This window comes from Cucumis sativus, chromosome 4 (genome assembly GCF_000004075.3).
Source record: "Cucumis sativus cultivar 9930 chromosome 4, Cucumber_9930_V3, whole genome shotgun sequence".
Taxonomy (NCBI): Eukaryota; Viridiplantae; Streptophyta; class Magnoliopsida; order Cucurbitales; family Cucurbitaceae; genus Cucumis; species Cucumis sativus.
In genome coordinates this window covers 19,479,329-19,492,883 of record NC_026658.2, presented here as the reverse complement: position 1 = coordinate 19,492,883, position 13,555 = coordinate 19,479,329, and the positions used below count along the sequence as shown (strand labels likewise).

At 38.8% G+C, this 13,555-nt stretch overlaps 1 protein-coding gene across 6 annotated transcripts in view; it reads left to right on the top strand.

Moving 5' to 3' along the window:
- The window catches only part of LOC101208563 (translation factor GUF1 homolog, chloroplastic), a 64,026-nt gene that overhangs the window by 21,403 nt on the left and 29,068 nt on the right, over window positions 1-13,555 (top strand). For all 6 annotated transcript variants that reach the window (XR_004216136.1, XM_031884418.1, XM_031884416.1 and 3 more), the window contains exons 7-8: window positions 11,403-11,447; window positions 11,574-11,674. Coding sequence is in view for 5 of the 6 variants with exons in the window: in XM_031884418.1 (XP_031740278.1) it covers window positions 11,403-11,447; window positions 11,574-11,674 (146 nt within the window). In the remaining variant the exon portion in view is untranslated. The remainder of the gene's footprint in view (window positions 1-11,402; window positions 11,448-11,573; window positions 11,675-13,555) is intronic.

Genomic DNA, 13,555 nt, shown 5'->3' with positions numbered 1-13,555 from the left:
ATCTTGTCAGTTTCAGAAAATCAACTTGTATGGTTTTTCGAGGCAAGTCTTTGAATTGTTAAAAGGTCTAGAAGATAGATATTATCAAAAGTTTGGAGATTCGGATAGAGGAAGACTGAAGATGTCGAAGTTCAAATCAAAGCTTGGTTCGGTGTTAAGTTGTGATTTTTGGCCTAAATCAGGATGTCACCCAACCTTAAAGGTGTGTTAAGGGAAGATAAACATGGATGGAGGTCTTTTCATGACATGTTGGGAAATTTCTTAACTAAGGTGGAATTTATTAAATTGTTTTCGCTCAACTACTTCAAGGCTAACATTTCACCATTGGCCAACAATTCTATCTATTCAGACATGGTCAAACCAAAAAACACTAAGGAATTTATTAAAAAGAAAGAAAAAGAGGACGCCCTTAAAACTGGCGATCAAACTGACATCAGAAGCGTTGAAGGTTATGCTCGTTCTTTCTGTGTTTTGAAGGTTGAGAAACAAAGTCAATAGGTGATTAAGAACATTGGAATTATTCAAGCAAAGTTCAGTCATCTTTGGATAGTTGACTTCTCATTCAATGATGAAGAGAGATTTGGAAAATGCTGGAAGTTTATTTTCAAGCAAAGATCATTTTCAATCTTTTGTTTAATGAGAATGCTCCCATAAGTCTAGATTAGGGCTATAAGGACTTCATCTTTGAAGTAGGGAAATGGCTGGAGATGGGGTCCTTTCATCTCAAGTTTGAGAAATGGGATAAATTCAAACATAACCAGCCTCCTGTTGCAAAAGGTTTTGAAGGATGGTTAAGAACAGTGTTTTAAAAAGCGCCCTAAGGCGCGCGCCTAGGCGCGCCTAGGCTCAAGGCGCCCACATGGGGCTTATTTGTGAGGAGGCGCAGCGAATTATAAAAGGCCCATATTAGGCGCGCGCCTCCCTTGAGGCGCGCCTAGGCGCAAGTCGAATTAGGCGTGGGCTTTTTTTTTATAAGTTATGGGCTGGGCCTTAATTATATAAAAAACTATTATTATCTAGGTTTTTTAAACCTATTACGTAAACGTGAAGAAAGAACCCTTCTCCTTTCGCGCGTGAAGTTTCTTCAACACGACTCTTCATCTACTTCTTTAGTTCTTCGTCTTCCGTTCTGCTTCTACTTCAAAAACTGTTTGCTTCCTTTTCCACCCTTCCGTTCCGGCCACCCTTCTTCTTCACACAAAACGGGTGCTGCGGCTGCCATTACTATGTTTTTTGGTGCAAAAACAGAGGAAAAGAGAAGACAATAATATTCTGTGCTACAGTGCTAGTGCTTCAGTTTTCGCCTCCTCCATCTCAGCTTTATCACGGGTGAGTATCTCAATCGTTCAGTTAACATCTGCATTGCTTTCTCCTTCTTCTGTAACTCTTTGACAAGAACATCAAACTCCATTGTTTTCTGTTTTCATAGCATGGTATACCCATTGAGTTAGAAAAAACTCTCTAAAGTCTACATCTTCTTCTTCTTATACTTCTCGACTTCAACTTCCTTCGATAACCCATCAAACTCAACCTTCATCCCATCCATCTCATAACACACTCCCCTCCAATCCTCCATTTATAACAACTTATATTGGGTACCTATATTTTATACATTGTTGCTCTGCTATATGTGTGTATATATATTTTCTTCTCTTTTTATATATAGTGCGCCTTATGAAAAAAAGCTCGCGCTTTTTTTTGCGCCTTGCGCCTAGGCTCCAGAGGACCAATGCACCTTAGTGCGCCTTGAGCCTTTAAAAACACTGGTTAAGAATCAAAAACCTTCCTTTAGACTATGGATGTAGGAAAACATTTGAAATTATTGGTGATCACTTTGGGGGCCTCGAGAATCTTGTTATAGAAATATTAAGTTTCATGAATTGCAATAAAGCCAAACCGTAAGAGTTGGGTTGGGTTAAAAGAATGGAAAAATAAAATTTTGGGCCGGGTAGCCGAGTTGGACTGGTAAGGGGTTGGGTTAACCCAACCCGACCCGGTTATTCATTATATATATATATATATATATATAACCTAAAACCTAAACTATTGAAAAGCCCACTTTGCGCTCGCCTCTCCTTCAACCTTTTCGTCATTGCATGCAGCCATCTCCTTTCAAAAGCTCTCTGTCGTTCGCCTCCTCTCTCCACCTTGCAGTCTCTCCTTCAGCCAGCCTCTTTGTCATTCACCTCCCTCTTAGTCTCCGCCTCCACCTCCACCTTGCGGTTTCTCTGTCGTTCGCCCCTCTTTGAACATATCTAAGGTTTGATCTTGAATATTCTTCCTTGGTTTTCATTGAAGTCAACTCATGATTTTTTGGGGTTTAGTTTTGATGAGGTATTAGATGAAGTTTAGGGTTTGTTTGGAAAAAATTGAAAATTATTTAGGCTTTAAATAAACAGTAATGGTGGTTTTTTTTTAAAAGGAGACGACCTCTTTATTGAAACTTTCCCCAGCACAATTCTGACAATAATACAAACCAATTGAGAAAAAGCAAACATGTGCTATAAGGAATCACCAGCGGCAGAGCATTAGTCTAGATTGAAGGGGATAAACCATGTCCAAAAACCAAATTCCAAACATAGATCCACAACTTTTATTCAGAGGAAGGAAATAACTCAACAAATTTCCAACAGGAGTCAACGGCCACTATCTTTGATCAATTATAAACCTTTCTTTCCAATGTTACTAAAGCCCCAAAGGAATCTGAAATTCACTCACTTTAAACAACTAAACATCTTCTTTCACAAGTCATACTGACTGCTGGAAATCGTCTTGCGAAACTTAATTACCTCCAAAAGATCAAGGCTCTACATTGAACTTTGATAAAGAAATAAGTTCTAGTCAAATACACCGTTTCTTTATGATCATACAGTCAATATTCAAATGTGATCCATAATTCTTTTTACAAATGGTTCATAAGCAACAAAAGAGCAAAAGATCTTCACAAGGAATTGAGGAATTTGGAGTAAAACTTTACTTTTTGATACTTGTAGCAAAACCAAAATCGGGGTGATCTTTTTTATTTGCTTCCTAAGTACCATTTTTTATTTTATAAAGCTCGTAGTTCCCTTTAATTAAGGACTTTCAATGCACTATCACATCCAAGACTATTTACAATGCTGGAGAAAAAGTTTAAAGAACTCAAATGAAAGATATACCACAAGCTTTGATGATGTCACCCAAGTGCTTTGGGATTTTGATGAAACTCTCACTGATCCAACACTACGAAATGTGCTGGATTAACACTCTATTGATTGAAATAAGAAAACGTTACAATATACTAACGAACGAATGAAACAATATATGTTTCCTTCGTTGATTCCTCTCTCTCTCCGTTATCCTTTCTCTCAAGAATACACAAAAAAGTTTCTCTTCCAAAAAGCTACCTCCCTCACTCCTTCTTTTTGTTATTTATACTAAAGCTCTCCTCCTTTTGTTGTCCCTCTCCACATTACCCTCCCACTCACTATGGGCCCCCCATTATGTTACAATTCTTAACTAACTCATTCTTTTCCTTCTTTTCTTTGCCCTTCTTCCTCCTACTGTATTGGTGTATTATAGGTGGTCTATCATTGCATTCCCGTTCCAGTTTCACCTTGTCCTCAAGGTGGAAATCAGGAAACGATTGCTGGAAATCATCATAGTTCTCCCATGTCGCTTTGTGGCGTGGTAGTCCTTTCCAGCTCATCAAAACTTCCCAGAGTCCATTCTCATTCTTTTGGTACCTATAGACTTCCTTCTGTATAACTAACCACTCATGATTCTCGATCAGGAACAGTACCAACTCTTCTCTGTTCTCGCATTCTCCAAGGGCTCTTTTCAATTGTGATATGTGAAACACCGGATGAATTGTTCCGTTAGCAGGCAATTCCAACCTGTATGCGATCGGGCCGATTCTCTTCAGGACTCGATAGGGCCCAAAATACTTTGGTGACAGCTTCTCATTCCTCCTCTTTCTCATCGATACTTGTCTATAGGGTTTGACCTTAAGGAAAACCATATCTCCTTCATCAAATTCAACATGTCGTCGCTTCAAATCAGTATAGCTTTTCATCTTTTCCTGCGCTATGCGTAGGTGCTCCTTAAGGGCTCCCAAGGCTATATCCCTTTCTTTTAGTTGCACATTTAACATGGAGTTTGTAGTCTTTCGATTCCCATAATATATAAGAGCTGGTGGTGTTCGCTCGTAGACTACTTGAAATGGTGACACACCCAAGGAACGTTGGTGTGTAGTGTTATACCAATATTCTAAACCATGGGAAGAAAAGTATTGGGAGAAAAATAAAAACTGAGTATGGGGCATCTCCGAGCGGTTTTTATGGGAAAAAACTTTAATATTACTCAAAGTGAGGCCACTTAGTAGTTATCTGTGAATTTTTGGGACTTTTTTCACATGGTTAAAAATCGGCCGATTTTTTGTAGGCTAAAGCCTTGACCATTTTTGGACTGTTTTTGGCGCTACCGTTGTGCACCACGAACGAGCCCCACCCGACCCCTAGGCCCTGGGCTTTCTTTCTGTGTCGTACATGCCCAAGGAATCCATTTTATCCACTCCTTCGGTCTCTCCCCACAAAAACATTGTAAATAGCTTTCTACTGATCTGTTCACCACCTTTGTCTGCCCATCAGCTTGCGGGTGATAAGCGGTACTCCTATCCAGTTTCGTGCCTGCTAGTCGGAACATCTCCTTCCAAAAATATTTAGGAAAATCTTGTCTCTGTCAGAAACAATTGTTTGTGGGAACCCATGTAATCTTACAACCTCCTTGACAAACCATTCAGCTACCATCTTGGCATCAAAAGGGTGTTTGAGGCCTAGGAAGTGTGCATACTTACTGAAGCGATCTACCACTACCAATACCACTTCGAACCCCAAGGACTTAAGTATCCCTCAATCAAGTCCATGGATATATCCTCCCATACTCTATTCGGTATCTCTAGTGGAGTCAATAGCCCTGCAGGGGTAAGTGCCAACGTTTTATTCTGTTGACAAGTAACACACTCCTCACAGTACTTTTGTATTTCTAGCTTCATCCCTACCCAAAATAGTTCTCCTGTCAGCCTCTTATATGTTCGTAAGAAGCCTAAGTGGCCCCCTAATACAGAGTCGTGATATGTGTGCATAATGGTAGGGATCAATGAGGAGTTTTTCGCAATCACCAATCTGCCCTTGTAACGAAGTACCCCTTGCTGCAGGTTGTAATGTGTCACCTCTTCTCCTCCCTGCAACTTCTTGATTATTTCTTGCAAGTGCTCATCCTTGTCAACCTCCTCTCCTATAACCTTCAAGTCAATCAAGGTAGGTGCGGATTTTCCAGCCCTGGTTTGTAAACCACCTCGAATGAATACCCCAAAAGCTTTGCAATCCACTTTTGGTACTGGGGTTGGATTACCCTTTGCTCCAATAGGAACTTAAGAGAATGTTGATCTGTCTTAACTACATATGTTCTTCCTAACAAATATGATTGCCAACGTTGCACTGCTAATACCATTGCCATCAATTCCCTCTCATAAACTGGTTTGACCCGGTCTCTCAAAGCTAGTGTATGGCTATAGAAAGCGATTGGTCTCTTGTTCTGCATAAGGACCGCTCCCACCCCGTAGCCTGATGCATCTGTCTCAACTTCGAATTGTGCGTTAAAATCTGGTAGAGCCAATATTGGTAGGGTCATCATTGCTTGTTGCAATCTTTCGAAGGCTTTTGGAGCTTCCCCATTCCATTTAAATTTTCCAAGTTTCAACAATTGTGTTAAGGGAGCTGCGATGGAACCATAGTGCTGAACAAAACGTTGATAATACCCCGTTAGCCCAAGGAATCCTCTTACTTCCCGAACGTTTGTTGGAATAGGCCATTGCTTGATTGATCTGATCTTATCATGGTCTACCTCTACTCCTTCTCCAGTTAGTATATGCCCCAGATACTCTACCTTAGGATAGGCAAAGCTGCATTTCTTCCTTTTTGCAAACAATCTATAGTCTCTCAAAATTTCCAAAACCAATTCATTATGTTGGCAGTGTTCCTCCATTCCCCTGCTGTAGACCAGGATATCATCGAAAAAAACTAAGACGAATTTCCTTAAATATGATCTAAAGATTGTATTTATTAAAGATTGAAAAGTTGCCGGGGCATTTGTTAGTCCAAATGGCATCACCAGAAATTCATAATGCCCTTCATGGGTTCTAAATGCTGTTTTCTCTATGTCCCGACTATACATTCTAATCTGGTGGTACCCAGTTTTTAAATCAATCTTTGTAAATAGGTTGGCACCATTTAGTTCATCAAAGAGCTCTTCTACAACAGGAATGGGAAACTTATCTGGAATCGTGACGTTGTTGAGTGCTCTATAGTCCACCCAAGGAACGTTGTTGAGTGCTCGAGAGGAGAGAAACTGTTGGAGATTGGATATAGAGATTCTGACTTGGTGACACTGTTATCAATAGGAAAGATACAACTGTTTTTCCTTTTTTTTAAATTCCTTTTAGAGTTGGGTGACCTTTGCTCTCCTTTTTTAATCTTTTCACATGCAATATTTTCAAAAATAGGAGACGTGGGAGAATTCCTGGGACGCACTAAATTAATATCAGTAATGGAGGATTGAAAAACATATATATGAAAATGGTGTTGGGTTTGTTCACCAAAAAATCCATTATGAATCTATTGCATGTTGGCTCTTATAGCAATCTTTTTTTTAAAATTTTCAATATGGATGTCTGCAGCTGGGAAGAGAGAAATCAAAGATTATTGACAAAAAAGAAATAGTTATATTGCATAAACTGTTTAAAATAGAAGAATGCCAATAAAAACCATTATTTTTTCATTACAGTAGAGCAATAATGAAGAAAAAAAACAAGACCAACCCGCCAACCTAACCCTGTCCAACCCGGATTTTTTAGTTTGGGTTGGGTTGGGTTGACTATTACATAGTGAACAGTAGGGTTCATTTTTTGCCACCCTGGATACTTTGGGTTGGTTCTATAATTTTTCACCAACCCAGCTCGACCTGGCTTATGTACACCCCTAGATGCAAGGGTTCAAGTTAAACAAAAGTTATGCGGTTTATGCCTTCAACCATCAAAATTACAGATTTTAATAGAGGTAATATTTTCATGAATTTTGGTGCTATTGAGATTATGAATCCCCCACTAAACGTAGTCTTATTGTTAAAGACTTCAAAAATCCCATTGATCAATTGAGAGTTAGGGAGGCCTTGAAAGATGAAGAGGTTGGCATTTACTTTTTTCCCCTTGAGTTAGACATCTTCAAATCCACCTTTGCAGCTCTCCTCTTAGTAAGAAACCCTTTCGAAACTCTGAATCATACTCACGATCTCTCATTGACATCGTAGAAGATGACATATACAATTTGTTTTCCTTGCCATTTCTTAGGAATTTGAGCCCCAATTTCTCCACACAAGCCAAGTCCATTTGAGGAAATCTGGGCCTTTTCAATTTTCATTTAGTTTCAGCCCATTAAACAAATCAGAATTGCTGCTGTAGCTGTCTCTAATTTCTGGTCTCACCGTCTGACACTTTCATGTGGATTGAAGAATCTTTTTTCTTCACGAAATCTTCCGTCTCCTTTCTTTGCTTTCTTATTTGTCCATAGCTGCTCACTCCATTTGCAAATTTCAAAGCATCCTTTGAGAATATTATTGATCTCATTTAAGGCTTCTTTGCTATCTGCATTCCAACAAACTCCATCTGTGCCTTAGATCGCCTACTGTCGATGTACCCTGTGTCCATCTCCTCTTCCCACAACTGGACTTTCCAAAAACCAATCTTCTTCTTTCTTTAGCCACCGGTGACCACCTCAGTTTCCTTCCTCTGCTGCAGCTTCTGTTCATCATCACCTTGATTTTCCGTCATTACCAGAAACGATTCCGCTCGCTAGTCTCTTTGTGATCCCTCTACTAATTCCAGCGGCACTTCTTTGTCATCACCCCTTCTATCTTCCTCCGATGACCTTGACTATTCTGATAATCTTGACTTGAAATTCATTCGTTCATTTTCTCCGCTACATAACTTCCTCGTCCCTTTCCTAATTTGATATAGCTCGAACGCCACAAAAGAACAGCAAATAAAGCACCGTACCTCAAGAAACTGATGGCCCATGTATGCGATCAACTTTCCAACACCGCCACTCCATTGAGCCATTTCTTCTATTTTCATCGGTCGTATTCTGGTCGACTTGTTCCACATAGGTATTGATGTTTGACTCTTCTTTTTGTTTCCTTCACTACCACTGGCTGTCAATGATAGCTTCCTTTGTCGTTTCTCTGTCGTTCAATCTCCTGCCCTTCTTGTCAATAATGTTTGTCTCCTCTCCCATGCTTCTGCCTCCTCTATTCGGCGTTTTTGTTTGCACTAAGTATTTGTCACCGACCACCTCACCCTTCATCGTTGGCCATGGGAATGCACAATTAGATTTGGCTCCATCTCTTCCCTCCATCTTTTTCATGGTCGTTCTCTGATCACTTCATCTTCAAGTCATTTTTCCGTTTCTCTTTTTCTCCAACTTTGATTTCTCCTAGTTTCTTCTCCTCTCTTTCTTACTCTTTGCATCCATTTTGATGCATTGATCTAGCATTCATTTGTGTTCTTTCTGCCTTGCAATCCGCAATCCATTCTGCATTTGCTTCCATGTCCATGGAGTTTCTTCTCTCTTAGCCACTTCACGTTTGCAATCGGCAGCCCATTTAAGCGCTTGCTCCCAAGTCCCATTCTCAATCGTGCTTTGGTCTTCTTCCATCTTTCCTTTCATTTTCAATATTGATCCATCCGACGTACCCGATTCTTCTCGTCAGCAACTAACATTGTTTTCTCTCAATTCCTCTGCCAGCCTTTCGACCCTTTTGGACAACTCCAAAGCTAAATCTTTCAGTTTCCTAATGTCCTCATTCTTTTCCAACCTCTCCTCCATTTGTTTCTGCGCCATAGCCTGTGTCACCCTCAAGATGGTACGGCTTTGATACCACTTTGTTAGGATCCCACCTAACAAGGTTTATCTCAAGAAGAAAAGATGAACTCAAGAACACTTAGAAAAACATTCAAATATGGAATATATACTGGAAGATCATAAGAACAAGTAATAAGTAACCCTACCCTTTTCAAGAGGGCTAGACTCTCCCATGTATCACTTACAAGGAAATCTTTCTACAAAACTTAACCAACTTACTAACTATTTACTAATATGCCATTTGATTGGTTCACTTTGGGGAAAATCTGGAAATAGCTTAAGGAGTTCTTGGGTCAATGTCTCTAGAATGTGGAGGCTAGTGGAGCATTTAGCCCTCTTTAAACTTAGCAGTGGCAGTGGTTTTTGGACAGATTTCTGGGTCGGTGCCTCTACTCTTAAGGAACTCTTTCCTTCGCTTTTCAGAATTGGTTTATTACCACAAGGCGCAGTTGCTGGTCATTGGGATCATACTACCCTATCTTGGTCTGTTTCCTTTAGAAGAAGCTTGAAAGAAGAGGAAATAGTAGTCTTTAGTTCCTTATTAGCTCTTCTTGCGTCCAAAAAAATGTTTGATATTGATGACTCCAAGTCTTGGTCAATTGGACAGCAAGGTAGATTCTCTGTTAAGTCTCTCTCAGCCCACCTGAATTTTGCCTCCGGATAAAAAACTCTTTAAAGCCCTTTGGAAATCACGTTGCCCTTGGAGAGTGAACGTTCTGATGTGGAGCATGTTTTTTGGGTCCCTAAATTGTGCAGAAATTCTTCAAAAGAAATCCCCAAGCAGGTGCCTCCAGCCATTGGTTTGCTCTCTCTATATGAATTGTTAATGAGTTATTGCTTCATCTCTTCCTACTTTGCCCCTATTCTTCTGTTTGTTGGAACAATTTCTTCTCCATCTTTGATATTGCATGGGTTTTTGACGCCTCCGTCAGCTCCTCGGTGCGTCAGCTGTTGGAGGGTCTGCCTCTTCCTAAGACGCCTCAGCTGATTTGGTTAAAACTATTGAAAGTTCTTTTAGCGGAATTGTGGGTTGAACATAATCAACAGATCTTTCATGACAAGTAAAGATCAAGCTCAGAAATTTTCAATCCAGTGCAATCTAATGCAGCAACTTGGTGTTCTCTAAACAAGAATTTTGCAAATTACTCCACTCGAGACCTTTGTCTCAACAGTGCAGTTTTTCTATCTCAGTCAGTTTCCTAGGACTACTTCCGATGTGGTGTTTTCTGTCCGGACTTCCATGGAGCTTATTTCTATGCCTTCTTTTTTATTTTCTCAGTAGTATCTTAGTTGTCCTAAAAAGGCTTAGTCATTGTTCTGACTTACATTCTATTTCTGAAAGGATGATGAGATACTTGACTTCCAAATTTTGTTATGTATCATAGTCAAGGAAAAGGTGACAGTTTCTAGTGACAAATGCTTTTGGTTCCTTGAAGCAAATGGATCCTTCATAGTCAAATCATTAGTAAATCATCTCTCTTTGGCTTCTCCACTTGACACGACACTAAAGAAGGGTTTATGGAAGACGAGAAGTCCTAGATGAGTTAATATTCTGGAATTGATTATAATTTTTGGTCACTTAAATTGCTCCTCGGTCTTACAAAGAAAATGTCCTTCCCATGGTTTGTCTTGAAGTATTTGTGCACCGTGCAAAGGAGAAGAGGAAGACATTTAGCACATCCTTGTAGAGTGCAATTATGCTCAAAATTGTTGATTTGCATGGTTTAAATTTTTTTGACATCAGCTGGGTTTTTGAAAAAACAGCCGCAAGCCATGATTTTCAGATTTTGGCAGTGCCAAAGCTTAAGAAGTGTTGAAATCCTTATTTTCTAAAGATTTTCATTGTTAGAATCCTAGAATATTTATGGATAGATTATGGGAATATTTTCCTTATTTCCTAAATATTTTCCTTTTTTATTCCCTTGTATACTCTATTTATTATCCCTTGTACCTATTGTATTATTCATTAGAAAATAATAACAACAAACAATCGTAGTTTTTCTCCCAGTACTCGAGTTTCCATGTAAATTGGTATGTGCTCTGTCTCTCCTTTCAATAAAATGTAGAGTAATGGGGTGAAAGCTGTGCTGACTGATTTGTGGTTTGAAAGAAACCGAAGAGTCTTCAATATAATAGGTTACCTAACAAAGAACATATGGCCAGATCCTATAGTAAATGATCCAATGTTAGTTTAAACCAATACAAATGAGAGATAGGAAGGGAGATCCTCTGATTATTACTTGAGTCCTTAATAATAAACATGTTCTTCTCACACTATACCCAAAAATAAGAGTTGTGAATACAACACATTACCTCCATTGAGTTTGAAGTTGTAAGTAAGGAATTTGTTGTATATATTTTTTCCTTATTTCTAAATTGTGTTTGTATTTTATTCACTAGAATTATATTGTTCCCAAAATTAAACTTATTGTTTCATGATTGTTGCAGATTGTGGGTCTTGATTGTAGCAATGCAATACAATGCTCAGCAAAGGTTAGTTTTCAAATATTTTTCTTGTTATTTGTGGTTGCTCCGCTTGACCAGTAAATAACTCGATATTGCTATTCCATAGAGGTGAATACTTAATACTGCTTACTTAAAAGTACTAATCTTTTGTAGGAGGGGATAGGTATAATTGAAATTTTAAATGCGATTGTTGAAAGAGTTCCTCCACCACGTAATACTGCTGATAGACCACTTCGAGCATTAATATTTGATAGGTATATAAACTAGCTTGGTTATCTCTCTTTATTTGTGTTTATGATCAAATGACTCTTTTTTACCCTAGATATTGTTAATTTGAAGACTGGTTTCTCATGTTTGTTTCTTTGTTGGATCCTTTTCAAGTAATAACGTAAAGATCTATAGCGTATGGATAAGGTTGGGTGTCTTATTCTATGGAGACTATAGATAAGACTCACTTTGTAATGGTTATAAATAGTTTGATTCAAACTATTCATGTGGAGAAATGCGAGTGGAGTATCCTATACAAAGAGTTTGTATTAGACTGCCAAATAATTAATCTCTCTTTGTAAATTCTTTAATTAGTGAGATTAATATTTAATAGGATACTAAATCCTTCTATACGGATGTATTGTTAAATTACTATACGTCGTTTCATAGTTTATGTTCTTACATGTCTATTATTTTAATGAATTGTTGTGTTAGATGTAATATTAAATTTATCTTAATCCATCTTTTTAAACTTTTGAATCAATCGGTGATTTAAGATGGTATCAAAGTAAGTGGTCTTGGAGGTTACTTAGTAACTAACTTCTATTAAATCTTCTATAAATAAAGCCCTGCCCTCCCTTGGGAGGCAGAAAAATATTCTTCCGAAATCTCTTTGGTAGTTTACACCAAATTGGTATCATAGCATTTATGCTCTCGGGTCCTATGGCTATCCGGCATGGAATGCAACCTGCTCAGAATCAAGAGGCGAAAGATACCCATGTCCTCTCTCCAAAAACCTTTTCGAGATGCTTGCTGTTTGTGGAAGCTTTGGTGGAGAGAATTTAGAGAGCATTGAATGAGGTCTTGCAAAGGAATTAAAACTGAGTACAGGAGAACTAAAAGGTAAGTTCTCTCTCTTCCCTCTTTCCTCTCTCCTCTCACCCACCCTCTTCTCCCTTCACTTCGGCCATGGTTTTTCCAGTCACATCTTCTCTCATCGCACTAAGCGATCCCGTCGTCCTCCCTCACTCCGCCCAGTCTGATGAGTCACAGTTCCATTTTTTTTTTCCTAAAATGGAAGTTAAAAGTTGTAAAATTGTAGACTCTTTCTACTGCATTAGGTTCGAAAAGAGGCGTTTCAATATTGAAGATGTACACTTCCAAAAAAATCTTTAGTTTATCCAAGACTCAATTGGATTGGTTCATTGATTTAATAGCGGTTCTAGTCAAAGAACTAGATTGGAAGTTCTTCAGCAAATTTGGGAGCAATGAAAGCGGAACAACAAGACTATCCAAATTCCAAACTCCATTTGCTTGGTTTCTAAGGTGTGTTGCTTGAAGTACCTCTAGAGTACAATCCTTCATCCACATCTACTCAGGAGAAACCCGACAAGGTTGGATATGCTTCCTAAATATGATCAGGTCCTTTTTGTTAACTACGCTTCCTCGCATTCCACTCTCCATTCAGAAGCCGGCCATTCACGACAGCCCCACTTAGGAAGCAAAGCCGAATTTTGAATTTTAATGCCCCCTAGACCGAGACCTCCATCTTTACTCGATGATTGATCTTGCCGCCGGCAAATCCTTCCCAAAAGAAGTTCCTCATGATTTTTTCCAATGAAGTTGCCACATGAGTTGGAATAAGGAATAAAGAAAGATAGTCTCGTTTCAGGACTTCAATAACTAACAACTTAGATTCGTTCCACATAATCAGCAATCCTCCTGATCTGCCATTAGCTTCAATAAGGTCCCAACCAATTTCTTCTAAACTCTATAGTGCCTTTATAATATAACTATCAATCTCTTTTCTTTTGGTCTCTTGAATCATTGCTATATCTGGATTTACTTTCTTCAAAAGTTTTTTAATAGCCAATTGTTTCGATTGACCCATGATCCTGTTAAACCCCCTATCATTCACACATACAAAC